Source organism: Staurois parvus, unplaced genomic scaffold (assembly GCF_062004578.1).
Source record: "Staurois parvus isolate SC_StPar_1 unplaced genomic scaffold, SC_StPar_1.0 ptg001627l, whole genome shotgun sequence".
Classification (NCBI taxonomy): domain Eukaryota; kingdom Metazoa; phylum Chordata; class Amphibia; order Anura; family Ranidae; genus Staurois; species Staurois parvus.
In genome coordinates, this window is record NW_028319423.1 from 227,651 (window position 1) to 247,422 (window position 19,772).

Consider the following 19,772-nt stretch of genomic DNA (forward strand, 5'->3'; position numbering starts at 1 on the left):
AAAAAAGTCCAGAAATGCCAGTTTGCAGCAGTTTACCGCGTTTTTCAGCGTTAGAGCCTGTAGAAACCCACTAGTTTTGTTTTTTTTTTCCAGCCAAAAAACATCCCTGCCAAAAAACATTGATTCCAGTCTATGTGTGTATGGACACCTTGGATAACATGCTGGGGGGTTTATTGGCTGTAGAAAAAAAATGTCAAATGCCAAAAACAGCCGCTATAAAAACATCAAGTGTGCATGAGTGTGCAACATCTCCAAAATACGTCCATTCCTAACCCTGGAACCCACTAAGCAACTCATTCACTCCCTCATTATATCACTCCTCGATTACTGTAACTCCCTCCTCATCGGCCTACCTCACCGCAGGCTATCCCCTCTTCAGTCTATCTTGAATGCTGCGACCAGACTCATCCACCTTACTAACCGATCCGTATCCACCACCCCTCTCTCGATCGGGACCTTTCCCGATCATGTGACCACCATGATGGCGAATCACAGCAGTCACATGACATTAAAACCCTGCTCCGCCCTCCCGGCTTCTGAAATCCTTAAAGGGCCGGGAGGCGCCGGCACCAGGGGGTTAAGGGGGGTATTTACTAAAACCGCACAGTGCAAAATCTGGTGCAGCTTTGCAAAGAAACCAATCAGCTTCCAGGTTTTATTGTCAAAGCTTAATTGAACAAGCTGAAGTTAGAAGCTGATTGGCTGCCATGCACAGCTGCACCAGATCCTGTGTGCCCCAGTTTTAGTACCCCACCCTGCAAGAGCCACTTCAGTAGCATGGAGTGATATACAATGAGGAGGCTGCAGGCCACAGTGGGGGAAGTTCATGTAAGGCAATGGGTCACAGTGGGGGAAGTTCATGTAAGGCAAAGAGTCACAGTGGGGGGAAGTTCATGTAAGGGCAAAGGGTCACAGTGGGGGAAGTTCATGTAAGGCACAGGGTCACAGTGGGGGAAGTTCATGTAAGGCACAGGGTCACAGTGGGGGAAGTTCATGTAAGGCACAGGGTCACAGTGGGGGGAAGTTCATGTAAGGCAAAGGGTCACAGTGGGGGGAAGTTCATGTAAGGCAAAGGATCACAGTGGGGGGAAGTTCATGTAAGGCAAAGGGTCACAGTGGGGGGAAGTTCATGTAAGGCAAAGGGTCACAGTGGGGGAAGTTCATGTAAGGCAAAGGGTCACATTCATTTTCACATTATCTTTTTACAGCCTGCAGCAGCAATAGATGAGAACCGATCAGTACTGAAAATTTAAAGGAAATCTCCTCTTTCACAAAAATGTAAACATTATATAGTTATTTTTATAACATACAAACCAAAAAGTGAGGGCGCCACCTCCAGATCATTCAAATCATTCCCATATTAGAAGAGCAGCTGCCTCAAGGCTAGATTCACATCTGTGTGGGTGGTGCCGCTGTGGATCCGCACGGAAATCCACCCGCACAGAGGAACGCGGACCCGCGGGCGGGTGCCATTAGTTTTAATGGCACGCCGCCTGCACTGGAAAACACAACTGTACTGGGAACCGAGGTTCCCGTGTGGGCTGCGTTTTCCAAAGAAGTGCAGGGACTTCTTCCCTGCGTGTCACGGGCACGGGAGTCCATTCAAATGAATAGGCTCTTGTGCCCGCGCAAAACACGGCCCCATAGATGTGAACCGGGGCTAAAAAGTGAAAAAAAAAACCCCCACTAAAATAAAAAATAACTAAAAAAGGCTCTACTCATAATAATAATAAAGTGATAATTATCTGCATATGATACAATAAGTAATAATCATTTTTACATATTTGCGCTTTTTGATGTTTTATGTATATTTTTTTTGGTGTTTATACTAAACGAGTAGCAGCATTTATTTGTTTATTTGGTATATAATTTTCGCAATTTTTTGGCGCTGGTGATTGGTGTTTAAAATAAGTAATAACACCGTACCTCAAACGAGAATATATAATATCCTCATGGGATAAACAGAGTTAATAAGTGTCCACAAAAAAGTCCATATGTAAACTCTACAGAAGTCAGGCTTCTTCTATGGACTTTCTATTTGTGGACACTTATTAACTCTGTTTATCCCATGAAGATATTAAATATTCTCGTTTGACACAGGGGCGGACTGACAACTCATGGGGCCCCCCGGGCAATAGGGGATCATGGGGCCCCTGTGTCCTTGTCCAAACTCTAAAAATCCTATGAAAAAGGTACCAGGGGCATCTCATGGGGCCCCCTACTGACCCCGGGCCCTCGGGCAGTGCCCGAGTTTCCAAATGGTCAGTCTGCCCCTGGTTTGACACACATATGACGTCATTGCAGCTCAGCCAGTCCAGAGCTTCTGAACCCGGAAGGAAGACCAGCTGAAGATGAAAGCCCTGAGGAGCCATGACAGCGCTTCTTTTCAAGGTAAGTCCTTCCTAATGTGCTAGTGTGCAATGCATACTATGCCTTTACCTTGCAGAAGTTCTTTTTTCTTTTTTTTTTTTCGATGCGGTTTACTACCACTTTAAAGTGTATTTTTTTATTTTTGAAATTGCGTTTGAAAAACTGCTGCGCAAATACTGTGTGAAATAAAAAAATGCAACGCCCATCATTTTATTCTGTAGGGCCTCTGCTAAAAAAAACATTCAGCACCCATCATTTTATTGTGTAGGTCTTCTGCTAAAAAAAACACAACACCCATCATTTTATTCTGTAGGGCCTCTGTTAAAAAAATGCAACACCAATCATTTTATTCTATAAGGCCTCTGCTAAAAAAATATTCAACAGCCATCATTTTATTCTGTAGGGCCCCTGCTAAACAAAATGCAACATATATATACGTATAAAATGTTTGAGGGTTCGAAGTAATTTTCTAGCAAACAAATGGTACTTTATACATAGGAGAGAAATTTTCAAGGACGCAGTGTGCCGCGGTTGCCATGCGATCCTGTCACCTGACAATCGCGGCATAATCGCATCCCATAAAGGATAATGCCACCCAAACGTACATAGCGCATTGTGCAGTGACTTGGAATTGCAGCGATTCTGCCAGCGATTCCAAATCGAAAGATGTGATTGGGGCCTAAGACTTTTCTCAGCTGATGTCTCTTCTCTGATTACAGCACAGAGGCTACTCAGGTCATGCCAATGGATGCAGACCCTGCCAATGGATGGAGACCCTGTCAATGGATGGAGACCCTGTCAATGGATGCAGACCCTGGGAATGGATGGAGACCCTGCCAATGGATGGAGACCCTGCCAATGGATGGAGACCCTGACATTGGATGCAGACCCTGACAATGGATGGAGACCCTGACATTGGATGCAGACCCTGCCAATGGATGAAGACCCTGTAAATGGATGGAGACCCTGCCAATGGATGGAGACCCTGTCAATGGATGGAGACCCTTTCCAATGGATGCAGACCCTGCCAATGGATGCAGACCCTGCCAATGGATGGAGACCCTGCCAATGGATGCAGACCCTGCCAATGGATGGAGACCCTGCCAATGGATGGATATCCTGCCAATGGATACAGACCCTGCCAATAGATGCAGACCCTGCCAATGGATGGAGACCCTGCCAATAGATGCAGACCCTGTAAATGGATGCAGACCCTGCCAATGGATGGAGACCCTGCCAATGGATGCAGACCCTGTCAATGGATGCAGACCCTGCCAATGGATGAAGACCCTGCCAATAGATGCAGACCCTGTCAATGGATGGAGACCCTGTAAAAGGATGGAGACCCTGCCAATGGATGCAGACCCTGCCAATGGATGGAGACCCTGCCAATGGATGCAGACCCTGCCAATGGATGGAGACCCTGCCAATGGTTGCAGACCCTGCCAATGGATGGAGACTCTGCCAATGGATGAAGACCCTGACATTGGATGCAGACCCTGCCAATGGATGGAGACCCTGACATTGGATGCAGACCCTGCCAATGGATGAAGACCCTGCCAATGGATGGAGACCCTGCCAATGGATGGAGACCCTTTCCAATGGATGGAGACCCTGCCAATGGATGCAGGCCCTGCCAATTGATGGAGACCCTGCCAATGGATGGAGACCCTGCCAATGGATGCAGACCCTGCCAATGGATGCAGACCCTGCCAATGGATGCAGACCCTGGCAATAGATGCAGACCCTGTCAATGGATGGAGACCCTGTAAATGGATGGAGACCCTGCCAATGGATGGAGACCCTGCCAATGGATGCAAACTCTGCCAATGGATGCAGACCCTGCCAATGGATGGAGACCCTGCCAATGCATGGAGACCCTGCCAATGGATTCAGACCCTTGTCAATGGATGGAGACCCTGCCAATGGTTGCAGACCCTGCCAATGGATGGAGACCCTGCCAATGGATGCAGACCCTGCCAATGGATGCACACCCTGCCAATGGATGCACACCCTGCACCTGAGTAGTCACTTTAGAAAGGACATGGTGAGGCAAACATCAGTTTCTCCAAAGGTTTTTTTTCTCAAAACTTTTTGTCTTTCACAAACTCGGCCTGAAGTCTGGTCCTCAAACACCCATCTCTGCTTATATTCAGCTCCACATGATGCCATCTTCATATATAAATCAAATTAATTAGAATATCATCTCCACCTCTGTAAATATTGCACCTAATTAGCCTAATTACAGCTTCAAGTAACCACCGTCATTTAGTCTCACTTATTCCCCAGAAGGCTTAGGAAGGCAGTTCTGTGTGCTGAGACGTTGGCTGCGACTTTGTTGAGTTTGATCTCAAGAGGACCTGTCTGCAACAAACGAGAGTCTGATCTGTCACAGTATTCTCTCCCCCCATAATCAGAATTGTCATTACCGACGGTGTAAGAGGGCAGAAGGGGGGGTGTCCCCATCTGATCAGTGAAGCTGAGCCTAGAGACTAAAAGCTGTTAACCCTCACAGCACAGTAAGAGGACAGGGCAGCCCAGCAGTGAAGATTTCAACAGAATCCAGAAACACAGGAAGAGGAAAGGGCACCCCGGAAGTGGAGATTTCTACAGAATCCAGCAGCAGAGGAAGAGGGTGGGCAGCCCGTTAATGAAGATTTTGACAGAAACCAGCAGCACAAGAAAACGAGAGGGAACCCCAGCAGTGAAGATTTCGACAGAATCCAGAAGCACAAGAAGAGGAAAAGGCAGCCCAGCCATGAAGATTTTGACAGAATCCAGCACAGGAAGAGGATGGGTAGCCCGGCAGTGAAGATTTTGACAGAATCCAGCAGTGCAAGAAAAGGAGAGGGAACCCCAGCAGTGGAGATTTTAACAGAATCCAGAAACACAGGAAGAGGAAAGGGCACCCCGGAAGTGGAGATTTCTACACAAACCAGCAAAGCAAGAAAAGGAGAGGGCACCCCAACAGTGAATAATTCTACAGAATCCAGCAGTGCAAGAAGAGGACAGGGCACTCCGGCAGTGAAAATGTTTAAAGAATCCAGCAGCACATGAATAGGACAGGGAAGCCCAGAACTGAAGATTTCTACAAAATCTAGAGGACAGCCCGGCATAGCACAAGAAGAGGACAGGGCACCCTGGCAGTGAAGATTGCTACAGAATCCAGCAGCACAGGAAGAGAACAGAGTTCCCCCGGCAGTGGAGATTTCTACAGAAACCAGCAAAGCAAGAAAAGGAGAGGGCACCCCAGCAGTTACTGTGCACATTTGCACCAGATTCTGTGTGCTTCAGTTTTAGTAAATCACCCCCCCCCCCCCCCCAATGCCTTCTCACCGCCTGCCAAATGCTCTCTGAAGGGCGATCCAAACTTTTTAAAAAAATTTGTTCAGATGCTTAAAGTAGAATTCCAGGATATACCTACCTAATGCTGACAATGTCCCCTCACTCCTCCTAATACCTATTCTGACCAATCCAAGTAAGGAAGATCCGTATACTTACCTATTTTCAGGCCGCTCCGGTCCGGTCATATGATCCAGCTCTATGTTAGACAGTGGGGGCTGCAAAGGAGAGGTGGGACCACCAACAGCAGATGGGAAGCCTATGGGTGACATTGATGCTCCAGGCTTTCCCAGCCATTGTCAGAGCGCTCTCTGTCCTCTCCCCTGCAGCTGCCGCTTGCTGACACAGGGGACCATGTGACTGGACCGGAGTGGGCTGAGAAAAGATAAGTATACAGATCTTTCTTTTTACTTTCAGCCCCGGTTCACACTGACGCGGTGCAAAATTTGCACTGGTTTCTGTGCGATGTCCGCATCATAATCGCACCCCGTTCACACGAACCATTACGGGTCTGTATTTTAACCACTTGCCGCCCAGCCACTGTACATATACGGCGGCAGGGCGGCACTCGCAGGCAAAACCACGTTTTAAAACGTGTGTTTTGTAAACAAATAGGGGGCGTGCGAGAGGCGCGCCGCCGCCCTATCTGTCCCGCTGATCACCGCCGCAGATGTGAGTCGCCGGGTCACAGCTGGTCCTTAGCGGCTATCTCCCGGCGATCGGCGGCAAACAGTGACAGACAGCACAGCTGCAGTGTTACTACTACTACTACTGTCACTTCCCTGTCAGCTCGAGGATGAGCTGATTGAGAAAGAACAGTTTCTCTTTCTCGATCAGCCTTGTCCCGCCCAGTACACACCCCGCCCCCTAGTAAAACACTCCCCTCACTCCTATAACCCTTCCCTGCAAAATAAAGTTAACCCCTTCCTCCCCATTGCCATTAGTACAGTGTCAGTGTTTTGTTTTTTTTGCACTGATCACTGTATTAGTGTTTTTGGGGATGTCAGTGACCCCAAGTCAGTACCCCCCAATGTCAGAATGTCAGCCGCAGTCCCGCAGTCCCGCCATAAGTCGCTGGTCGCTGCCATAAGTCCCTGATCGCCGCCATAATTCGCTGATCGCCGCCATTATTAGTATAAAAAAACCCTAAAAATCCCAGTATCTTTCCCGCCATTTGTAAACGCTATAACTTTCACGTAAACCAATTAATGTACACGTATTGTTTTTTTTTTTTAGCAAAGACATGTTGCAGAATGCATTTTGGCAGAAATTTATGACTATATTTGATTTTTGCATTTTTTTTTTACTGGACATGTTTTATAGCAAAAAGTCCAAAATATTGTTTTTTTTTCCTCAAAATTGTCAGCCTTTTTTTTTATAGCGCAAAAAATAAAAACCGCACAGGTGATCAAATACCGCCGACAGACAGCTCAATTTGTGGGAAAAAAAAGGATGTAAATTTTATTTATGTACCGTATTGCATGACCGCGCAATTGTCCGTTAAACTAGCGCGGCGCTGTATAGCAGAAAAATGGCGTAAATTGCAGTATCTATACCATAGATTGTAGACGCTATAACTTCCACACAAAGCAATCAATATACACTTATTGGGATTTTTTTTACCAAAAACATGGAGCAGAATACATTTTGGCCTAAATTTATAACCAACTTTGAGTTTACTATATATTTTTTATAGCTGAAAGTAAAAAATATTGTTTTTCTTCAAAATTTTTGGCCTTTTTTTGTTCATAGCGTGAAAAATAAAAAGCGCACAGATGATCAAATACCACCGAAAGAAAGCTCTATTTGTGTGAAAAAAAGGACGTAAATTTTGTTTGGGTGCAGCATTGCATGACTGCGCAATTATCAGTTGAATTAGTGTAGTGCCGAGTAGCAAAAAGAGGCGTGGTCATTAAGGGGGGTAAATCCTCTGGGGGTCAAGTGGTTAAGTTAACAACACCCCGAAATCAGTTCGCACGATGCAGTGCAATGTGCAGAATCGGGTCGCATAGGAGTGAATACCCATGTGATCTGATTCTAGTTCGGACCACAAAAAAGGGGTCCTGCACCTTTCTGGTGCAAATGTGGTGTGATTTGAGCCATACAAGATGAATGGCTCAAATTGCACAGCGCAGAATTTGCATGTGATTCGCACAGGAATGCGGTGTGGTTCCTGTGCCAATCACATGCGGTATGTTGCACCGCACAAGTGTGAACCTAGGCTAAAAGAGAAGGTTTTTTTTCTTTCCCCAAATTATAATGACCTAAGTGGATGCGGCATCAGTCCCCTGCCGGCTCTAAGGGTGAGAACTGAGTTGTCACCACTGCTGTGAGCAGAGAGCGGTGACTGTCAGTCACCGCTCTCTTCTCCCCCCCCCCCTTACCCTTTCCCATGAGCTGTGGAGGGAGCTGCTGGCTCAAGTTCTCAGCGCCTCACAGATAGGCTGAGCCAGGTGTCGCTCCAGACTCTGGGGTGGATCCCGACTTTAAATACGGGATTTTTCCCCAGCCTGGATCGGCTGAGTGATGTCAGCTGAAATCAGGTCACAGGAGTGCAGAATGAACTGATCCACAGGAGAAGTACAGAAGAGCTTTGTCTGTACTTCTCCTTTAACCCCTTGGCGCCGGCGCCTCCCAGTCCTTTAAGGGTTTCAGAAGCCGGGAGGTGGGGCAGGGTTTTAAGGTCATGTGACCGCCGTGATTCGTCATCACAGCGGTCACATGATCGGGAAAGGTCCCGATCGAAAGAGGAGACCGGGATCTTTCCGTGAGTACTGGACATGTGTGCTGGGAGCGTGCAGGGCGCGCGCTCTCAGCACATATGTTTTAGTTAATTGCACGCAAATGTGCGGCCGCTCAGCGTCAAGTCCCAGATGCAGGGAGGCCGGCGTTAAGAGGTTAAAGAGAACTACTGTGTTAGGGATCCATGCACACGGGGCATTTTAATAACGCTGTGTAAAGTCACGTTAAAAATGCAAGTTTTTCAGAGTTTTGTATTAGCGTTTTGCAGCGTTTGCATTCTTTAGCTTTTTTTTTGCAAAAAAAAAATTGGGGGGGGTAAAAAAACATCCAAAAACTCTGGGTTGCCGCAATGTACCGCAATTTATTGCGTTTTACTGGGACCTGGTAACAGATGACCAAGCCCTGATGAGTGGGGTGAAACATGTCAGAGGGTGTGGCTGGAGCGGCACCCACGTATTCATGCGCTGGGTCAGTCAACGGTGTTCCTTCCTTTGATAGTAACCAATCAGCTTCTAACTTCAGCTTGTTCAATTGAGTTTTGCCAATAAAACCTGGAAGCTGATTGGTTACTGTGCACATTTGCACCGTTAGTGAAGATTGCTACAGAATCCAGCAGCGCAGGAAGAGGATGGGCAGCCCGGCAGTGAAGTCGCGTTAAAAACGTGAGTTTTTCAGCGTTTTTTAGCATTTTTGTATTAGCTTTTTGCTGCGTTTTTTCAAAAAATTTTGAGGGGGGTGAAATACATCCAAAAACTCTGGTTTGCCACGATGTACTGCGATTTACTGCGTTTTACTGCATTTTTAAGCGTTAGAGCGCTTTTACAGCTAAAAAATTCCTTTAGTCCAGTGTTTTTCTTTCCAGCCAAAAAACGTTGATTCCAGTCTATGTGTGTATGGATCACATGGGGGGGTTTACTGGCTGTAGAAAAAAAATGTCAAAAGTCAAAAACAGCCGCTGTAAAAACATCCCATGTGCAGGAGGACTGAATGTAATGTTAGCAGGTCTGGGGAATATTGGGAAGAGGAAATCATACCAGGACCCGCTCCCCCATCCCCCCATCCTCAAGGCTCCCCCATCCCTCCATCTGACTTATTTATTTATTTATTTATGGTCAGGGGCGGACTGACCATTTGGAAACTCGGGCACTGCCCGAGGGCCCAGCGTCAGTAGGAGGCCCCATGAGATGCCCCTGGTACCTTTTTCATAGGCTTTTTGAGTTTGGGCAAGGACACAGGGGCCCCAAGATCCCCTATTGCCCGGGGGCCCCATGAGTTGTCAGTCCGCCCCTGTTTATGGTACTTATATATCGCTATCAATTTACGCAGCACTTTACATATATATTGTACATTCACATCAGTCCCTAACCCTCAAGGGGTGTACAATCTAAGGTCCCTAACCCTCAAGGGGCGTACAATCTAAGGTCCCTAACCCTCAAGGGGTGTACAATCTAAGGTCCCTAACCCTCAAGGGGTGTACAATCTAAGGTCCCTAACCCTCAAGGGGTGTACAATCTAAGGTCCCTAACCCTCAAGGGGGTACAATCTGAGGTCCCTAACCCTCAAGGGGCGTACAATCTAAGGTCCCTAACCCTCAGGGGGCGTACAATCTAAGGTCCCTAACCCTCAAGGGGCGTACAATCTAAGGTCCCTAACCTTCAAGGGGCATACAATCTAAGGTCCCTAACCCTCAAGGGGCGTACAATCTAAGGTCCCTAACCCTCAAGGGGCGTACAATCTAAGGTCCCTAACCCTCAAGGGGCGTACAATCTAAGGTCCCTAACTCACATTCATACAGACACATACTAGGGCCAATGTAGACAGGATCCAATTAACCTACCAGCATGTCTTTGGAGTGTGGGAGGAAACCAGAGTACCCGGAGGAAACCCACGCAGGCACAGGGAGAACATGCCCCCATCTGACTTATTTATTTATTTATTACAGGTCCTTATATAGCGCCATCAATTTACGCAGCGCTTTACATATATAGTGTACATTCTCATCAGTCCCCTCCCCCGAGGAGCGTAAATCCTCAAGGCTGAGTTGCCCCTCCCCACCATCTGACTTCTGCACTTAGACGCTCCTGAACAGCTTACAAATTGCAGATGGATTTCTAGACATACAAATATAAACAGTTTGTTGGATAGAAGGAGCTTGTGTAGGAAAATATCTGTTGTGCTTGTTCCATACACCATGAGTCACATTCGGGGAAATCGGAGGAGGACGCAAAAGGTTTGGAAACCCATTCGTGCCATTTAATAACTGTTATGGAGCTGTGATCAACAGCCAAACTGACAATGATCTCTTCCTGGAGACTAACTGCCACTTCCTAAAGTCAAAAATAGTGGCGAATCTTTGACAACAAAACTTTCCATCTAACCCCTCCAGAGGATCCCCCCCCCCCCCCCCCTTCCTGACCAGGCCATATTTTGTGGTTACTTTAACTGACAATTGTGCGGTCGTGCAACGCTGCACCCAAGTGAAATGTATGTTCTTTTTTTCCCACAAATAGAGCTTTCTTTTGGTGGTATTTGATCGCCTCTGCGATTTTAATTTTTTTTTTGCACTATAAACAAAAAAAGACCGACAATTTTGAAAAAAAAACAAATAATATTTTTGACTTTTAGCTATAAAACATGTCCAGTAATAAAAATTTAAAAAATCAAATTTCGTCATAAATTTAGGCCAAATTGTATTCTGCACAATGTCTTTGAGAAAAAAAATCCCAATACAAAAGTGATAGCGTTTACAAATGGCGGTATAGATACTGGGATTTTTTTTTGTATGCTATTAATGGCGGCAATCAGCGACTTATAGTGGGACTGCGGCGGGCATTGTGACACTGGGGGGAGGACTGACTAACTGCCACTGACATCCCCAGTGACACCAATACAGTGATCAGTGCTAATAAAAAAGCACTGACAGTGTACTAATGGCACTGGGCAGGAAGGGGTTAACATCTGGGGAGATCAAAGGGTTAACTGTGTGCTGTTTTACATCGTGTGCTGTGTGTGTTTCAGTAGGGAGACATGCAGTCCAGAGAAATACACAGCAGCATGTCCTTGCTGGCAGGAGAGAGATCTGTGTTGTTTATAGTCAGGTCTCTCCCCTGTCAGTGTTCCTCACCGATTGCCGGGTGCCACCAATGGCTGCGCAGGTAGGGCAGTCAGGGGTGTAATTACCACAAGGCAAACAAGGCACTTGCCTAGGGCAGCATTTTTCAGGGGGACAGCGCTGCCCTCCAGAAGAAGGAAAACACGCCATATGGGGACCAAGTGGGATCCAAGAGAGGCTGCGAGATGCTTGATGGCGTATGCAGAACCCAACTCTCATTCCCGGGAATATCCGGAGCTGTGAAGGTGAGTGTTGGTGAGTTTCTTTCTCACTCTTGTCGGGGGGGGGGGGGTTGCGGCGGGTGTATGGTGGAGGCTGTGGTAGTGGAAGGCTCTGTCATCGGCCGGGGGGGAGGGAGTTGGTGTTGGTTGGTCAGGTTCTCCTCTTTGGGGGGGTGGGTTGCTGGCAGGAGCGGACTGACTTTTTGGAAACTCGGGCACTGCCCGAGGGCCCAAGGTCAGTAGGGGGCCCCATGAGATTCCCCTGGTACCTTTTTCATAGGCTTTCTTTAGTTTGGGCAAGGACACAGGGGCCCCATGATCCCCTATTGCCCGGGGGCCCCATGAGGTGTCAGTCCACCCCTGGTTGTTGGTTGGTGTTATGCTCTCTCTGCGCTTGGGAGGGGGAGAGTGTTGGTCACGCTGACAGCTCGAGAGGAGAGGAGAGCCGGGAATCGGCATTACGCGTAGGGGACATGTACACTGATCAACAGGGCACTGATGATCAGTGTGCCCTGATGATCAGTGTGGCCCCAGAAGTGCCACCTGTCAGTGTCCATCAGTGCCTTGTATCAGTGCTCATCAGTGCCACGTGCCAGTTGCCATCAGTGCCACGTGCCAGTGCCCATCAGTGCCACATCAATGCCACATATCAGTGCATACCAGTGCACATCAATGCCACATATCAGTGCCCATCTGAGCTGCCTTTCAATGTCACCCATCAATGCCAGTCAGTGCCACCTATCAATGCCAATCAGTGCCACCTATCAGTGCTGCCAATCAGTGTTGCCTATCAGTGCCAGTCAGTGCCGCCTATCAGTGTCAGTCAGTGCCGCCTATCAGTGCCAGTCAGTGTCGTCTATCAGTGCCAGTCAGTGCTGCCTATCAGTGCTGCTTATCAATGCCATATATCAGTGTCATGTATCAGTGCTGTCTTTCAATGTCCATCAGTGCCACCTACCAGTGCCTCCTCATCAGTGTCCATCAGTGCCACCTAAAAACTAAGAAAAAACATTTTTTTTCTTCAAAATTTTCAGTGATTTTTGGTGTGTTTAAGAAAAAATAAAAATCCCCGAGGTGATTAAATACCACCAAAATAAAGCTCTATCTGTCTCAAAAAATGATAAAAATTTCATATGGGTACAGTGTTGCATGACCGCGCAATTGTCATTCAAAGTGTGACAGCGCTGAAAGTTGGAAATTGGCCTGGGCAGGAAGGGGGTAGAAGTGCCCTGTAGGCAGGAAGGGGGTAGAAGTGCCCTGTAGGCGGGAAGGGGGTAGAAGTGCCCTGTAGGCAGGAAGGGGGTAGAAGTGCCCTATAGGAAGGAAGGGGGTAGAAGTGCCCTGTAGGCAGGAAGGGGGTAGAAGTGCCCTGTAGGCAGGAAGGGGGTAGAAGTGCCCGGGAGGCAGGAAGGGGGTAGAAGTGCCCTATAGGCAGGAAGGGGGTAGAAGTGCCCTGTAGGCGGGAAGGGGGTAGAAGTGCCCTGTAGGCAGGAAGGGGGTAGAAGTGCCCTATAGGAAGGAAGGGGGTAGAAGTGCCCTGTAGGCAGGAAGGGGGTAGAAGTGCCCTGGAGGCAGGAAGGGGGTAGAAGTGCCCGGGAGGCAGGAAGGGGGTAGAAGTGCCCTATAGGCAGGAAGGGGGTAGAAGTGCCCTGTAGGCGGGAAGGGGGTAGAAGTGCCCTGTAGGCAGGAAGGGGGTAGAAGTGCCCTATAGGAAGGAAGGGGGTAGAAGTGCCCTGTAGGCAGGAAGGGGGTAGAAGTGCCCTGGAGGCAGGAAGGGGGTAGAAGTGCCCTGTAGGCAGGAAGGGGGTAGAAGTGCCCGGGAGGCAGGAAGGGGGTAGAAGTGCCCTATAGGTAGGAAGGGGGTAGAAGTGCCCGGGAGGCAGGAAGGGGGTAGAAGTGCCCTGTAGGCAGGAAGGGGGTAGAAGTGCCCGGGAGGCAGGAAGGGGGTAGAAGTGCCCTGTAGGCATGAAGGGGGTAGAAGTGCCCGGTAGGCAGGAAGGGGGTAGAAGTGCCCTGTAGGCAGGAAGGGGGTGGAAGTGCCCTGTAGGCAGGAAGGGGGTAGAAGTGCCCAGGAGGCAGGAAGGGGGTAGAAGTGCCCGGGAGGCAGGAAGGGGGTAGAAGTGCCCTGTAGGCAGGAAGGGGGTAGAAGTGCCCTGTAGGCTAGTGGTTAAAAACATACGGTATATTTGAAAATGTATTTTTGAAAATATTTTTCATATATTTTGTGACAAAAATGCATTTCAACATACACACACACATATATATATATTAATATTTAATTTAATTGAAATATATTTTGAAATATATTGAATATGGCCAAAACTGTAATATTTCAAATATATTTTTCTTCCATATGGGTAAAAATGAACATGTATGTAGCGTGGATACATTACATAAATGTTGGCGATACAGACATTTATTAGCAGCTTATACTTTCAATATTCAAAGCAAGAAGACATTGGGGGTTGATCTACCAAAGGCAAATAGACTTTGCAAGTGCAGAGCTTAGTAAATTAGGTAAAGCTTCACCGTACAAAGAATACCCAATCATATGCAAGGAAAATAGAAATAAAAAAAATGTTTCTTGCATATGATTGGACAATGGAAGTCAGCAGGGCTTCCCCTCCATTACTAAGCTCTGGAGCGACGGCACTTGCAGAGTCCCCAGACTATTTGCCTTTAGTAAAATCCACCCCATAGTGTCTCACCTTAATCAAAGCGTCGAGCTCTTGCTGAGTAACACAGGAATGAGTCTGCAGGAAATCCGCCTTCTCTTGGGCTATCGTGCTTTTTTGGCTGCTTTCGAATGGTTGTTCTAGGGCCCGGAAGACAAGTCCACCGCTGACCAGGTACACCACCACCACCACGAAGATTGCCAAGACTGTCTTCCACTTCATGACGGAGTGGAGGCCTCTGGAGGTATTGTCCATCGTCGTGACCACAGTGGTCCGGGAGCACACTGACAAGCGGGGGGTCGGTGTGGGGGTTGGGGTGGGGGTGGGGCTGGGGTGGTGCCCGTTGGGTTTCGGATCAGGAGGCGGCATAGGTAGAGGAGCAGGCGATGGCACAGTCGAGGGTACCGCCACTGCAAGGAAAAAAAAAAATATTGAGCCCATTACACTTCTGTTTTAAACTTACATTGGACCTTCAAGTGATTTCCTGACATGTCAAAATATCTGACATCAGTCTGCTGCAGGCAGGAGGAAGTATTTCCCCAGTCTCCAGTATTTATAATGTTTTTTCATATACACACAAATGTTTTGCCTTTTATTTCTCTTTTAAAGTGAATGGCTTGTTTTACAAGGTGAGGGTTCACATAAAAACATGCATAAAACATGCAACTCCACAGATCTAGTTATGGAGGTTACCTTTACTGAACAGACTTCATATTTATTAAAATCTTCTTAAACTAGTATAGATGATCTTGCCGGAGGTAGCATTATTGGTGGTACATGATTTTACTATAAACATTTTATTAATCATACTATTTCACAGAGTGATAGACTGTAAACTCACATATCCTAGACATACGTTGTAAATTGGCTTTACTGATATTATTTTTTGGGGGCATGTCATGATTGATGTTATGCATATATACATACAATTGTTTATTTTATTTTACTCTGTTTTATTTTATTTTATTTTTATTTTTTTAACTTTATTTTATTTATTTATTTTACTTAATTTTATTCAATTTTAATGTATTTTCCTTTCTTTCTTTCTTTTTTCTTTTTTTTTTTACTTTACTTTACTTTGCTTTATTTTACTTTGCTTTATTTTAGTATACTTTACTTTACTTTATTTTAATATACTTTACTTTACTTTATTTTAGTATATTTTACTTTATTTGCTTTATTTGAGTATACTTTACTTTACTTTATTTTAATATACTTTACTTAGCTTTATTTTAATATACTTTACTTAGCTTTATTTTAGTATACTTTACTTTGCTTTGCTTTATTTTAGTATACTTTACTTTACTTTACTTTATTTTAGTATACTTTACTTTGCTTTATTTTAGTATACTTTACTTTACTTTGCTTTATTTTAGTATACTTTACTTTACTTTGCTTTATTTTAGTATACTTTACTTTACTTTACTTTATTTTAGTATACTTTACTTTGCTTTATTTTAGTATACTTTACTTTATTTTAGTATATTTTACTTTATTTGCTTTATTTGAGTATACTTTACTTTACTTTATTTTAATATACTTTACTTTGCTTTATTTTAGTATACTTTACTTTGCTTTGTTTTATTTTAGTATACTTTACTTTACTTTGCTTTATTTTAGTATACTTTACTTTACTTTACTTTATTTTAGTATACTTTACTTTGCTTTATTTTAGTATACTTTACTTTGCTTTATTTCAGTATACTTTACTTTACTTTGCTTTATTTCAGTATACTTTACTTTACTTTGCTTTATTTTTCTTTACTTTACTTTAATTTTCTTTATTTTACTTTACTTTACTTTATTTTATTTTACTTTACTTTAATTTGTTTTATTTTACTTTACTTTATTTTAGAAAACTTTACTTTACTTTATTTTAGTAAACTTTACTTTAATTTGCTTTATTTTACTTTACTTTACTTTACTTTAGTATACTTTACTTTACTTTTCTTTATTTTAGTATACTTTACTTTACTTTATTTTAGTATACTTTACTTTACTTTACTTTACTTTACTTTATTTTAGTATACTTTACTTTATTTTATTTTACTTTACTTTATTTTATTTTATTTTATTTTATTTTATTTTACTTTACTTTACTTTATTTTACTTTACTTTACATTATTTTATTTATTTTACTTTACTTTAATTTTCTTTACTTAATTTTATTTAACTTTTTTTTATATTTTGTTTTGTTTATTTTGTTTTATGTGATGCTCTTCTTCTATGTTATTACTTTTTTTTTTTGTTACCTGTAGCGCTGATTTTAGTTGTACATATAGTTTTAAAGTGAAAGTAAAGTTACTACAGTAAATAAGAAATCTGCACACCAGTAGGGTCATTATTGCCGAAGAGATAGCCAATGTCTCTTCTGCAATAAAGTACACGTACCTGCCTGTACACAGTCCCCTTGTGATTGCACCTTGACCTGTGCATGCGCGGCTCGGTTTATATCCCGGCAAATTGCCAGTGTGCCGGGACGACTGCAATCTTGTACATGCACAGGAGTTGTGTCATCCCGCACTGGCCAATCAAGGCAGTTGAAGACCGGCACCCGGTAGAAGCCAGGAAGATGATGCCAGGGAGATGCTGCCACAAATGGTGAGGTATTTCGGGGCGATGGACTGTCGGAAAAGTCATATTTTTACCTTTTAGTTCCACTTCAGTTAGGAATGAGATTGGGTTTGGTCTGAACCCAGAAGGCAGCTGTCAGTAAAGGGAAAGGGTGTAAAATGTAACTGGCTCTTCAGGCCGTGGTTGCAAGCTTGCCTCCTCAAGCACAATGCTGGATTGACACTACGGGTTCCACTTACTAAAACTGGAGAGTGCAAAACCCGGTGCAGCTGTTTCTTGGTAGCCAATCAGCTTCCAGGTTTTAATTGAACAAGCTGCACTTAGTAGCTTATTGGCCTCCATGCACAGCGGCACCAGATTTTGCACTCTCCAGGGTTAGTAAATCAACATCTAACAGACCTCACACTTAACGCCTAACACCTAAGGGACCCCCAACCACACCTAAGGGACCCCCCACCCACACCTAACACCTAAGGGGCCCCACACTTAACACCTAAGGGACCCCCCACTTAACACCTAAGGAACCCCCACCTAAACCTAACACCTAATGGACCCCACACTTAACACCTAACACCTAAGGAACCCCACACTTAACACCTAAGGGACCCCTCACCCACACCTAAGGGACCCCACACCTAACACCTAAGGAACCCCACACTTAACACTTAACACCTAAGGGACCCCCCACCCACACCTAACACCTAACGGACCCCACACTTAACACCTAAGGGACCCCCCCAACCACACCTAAGGGACCCCACACTTAACACCTAAAACCTAAGGGACCCACACTTCACACCTAACACCTAAGGGACCCACACCTAACACCTAAGGGACCCCACACTTAACACCTAAGGTACCCCCCCACCCACACCTAACACCTAAGGGACCCTACACTTAACACCTAACACCTAAGGGACCCACACCTAACACCTAACACCTAAGGGACCCACACCTAACACCTAAGGGACACCACACTTAACACCTAAGGGACCCCACACCTAACACCTAAAGGACCCTACACGTAACACCTAACACCTAAGGGACCCCACACTTAACACCTAAGGGACCCACACCTAACACCTAAGGGACCCCACACTTAACACCTAAGGGACCCCCCCCACCCACACCTAACACCTAACGGACCCCACACTTAACACCTAACACCTAAAGGACCCCACACTTAACATCTAACACCTAAGGGACACCCCAACCACACCTAACACCTAAAGGACCCCACACTTAACACCTAACACCTAAGGGACCCCACACTTAACACCTAAGGGACCCCCCACCCACACCTAAGGGACCCCACACTTAACACCTAAGGGACCGCCCACCCACACCTAACACCTAAGGGACCCCACACAGCTCGAGGGCCGCCAGATGGACACCTGTGGCCTAGGGCTTAGAAGAGAACAGAACTAGAGTGATGGATAGGGTAAGTGATCTACCTTTTCCCTGCACCCCTAGACCAAATAAGCATTTAACCCATGCAGTGTGTTGGTGTGTGGAGGTGGAGGGGTGCCCACTACAAGGGTAAAGGTAAGGGAAATAGGGCAGCACAGTGGATAAATGGTTAGCGCTTCCGCCTGGCAGTACTACCGTCTTTGGTTCAAGTCCCAACCACAGCACCACCTGCCTGGAGTTTGCATGTTCTCCCTGTGCCTGTATGGGTTTCCTCCGGTTACACCAGTTTCCTCCCACACTCCAAAGAGATGCTAGTAGGTTAATTGGCTCCTGTCTAAATTGTCCCTAGTATGTGTATGGATGAAGGTGAGCAGGGGCGGTCTGACCATTCGGGCACGGCCTGGGGTCAGAAATGCCCCTGGTACCTTTCATAGGCTTCTTTGGGTGTGGTTTGAGTGTGGGCGAGGACACAGGGGCCCCATGATTCCCTATTGTCCGGGGGGCCCCATGAGTTGTCAGTCTGCACCCTGAAGGTGAGTTAGGGACCTTAGATTGTACACCCTTTGAGGATTAGGGACCTTAGATTGTACGCCCCTTGAGGGTTAGGGACCTTAGATTGTACGCCCCTTGAGGGTTAGGGACCTTAGATTGTACGCCCCTTGAGGGTTGGGGACTGATGTGAATGTACAATATATATGTAAAGCGCTGCGTACATTGACGGCGCTATATAAGTAACTGAAATCAATAAAGTAAGTTCATATCTGAGATGACATTCACTTGAAGACCCTATTCAGAACAAAGCCTACGAATAGATTTGCTCATACAGGGAGGTTTGGGCTCCGGAGAGCTTGCAATCAGATCTTTTGCCAAGACTGTGTCTGGAGGAGCCTTCCAACCGAGAGCCAAAAACCTGTCTTGTGGTTTTCACGGCTCGGCTGATATGTGTACGTTCCCTACAAAGGCGGTCCAACGACCCCACCCACTGCACCACATCTAACGAGAGACTCGCCATCTGCTTATCACAGAGTGCCATCAATTTATCCTCAATGGACTGACACCCCTTTAACCACCTCCCGTCCGGCCATTGTATATAAAGGCCTCCCTGCCCCCTGCTTCCCTGGGAGCATGCAGCACTGCGGCCCGGTGCCCCACAGTGGAACACCGATCATCGTACGGGACCTTTGTGCGAGGTCCCGATCATGTGATCACTGATTGGTCAATCAGTGATCACATGAATAGTAGTAAGCAAGATGTCACTTCTGACATCATTGCTTACTACGTGTGAGATCTGTGAATGATCATAGAGGTCACATGGTACAGGGCTAT

At 45.9% G+C, this 19,772-nt stretch overlaps 1 protein-coding gene across 2 annotated transcripts in view; it reads right to left on the minus strand.

The window, feature by feature from the left end:
- KCNK10 (potassium two pore domain channel subfamily K member 10) overlaps window positions 1–19,772 on the minus strand; it is a 187,520-nt gene that overhangs the window by 99,312 nt on the left and 68,436 nt on the right. For both annotated transcript variants that reach the window (XM_089663110.1, XM_089663109.1), the window contains exon 2: window positions 14,496–14,872. In XM_089663110.1, the coding sequence (XP_089519236.1) occupies window positions 14,496–14,872 (377 nt within the window). The remainder of the gene's footprint in view (window positions 1–14,495; window positions 14,873–19,772) is intronic.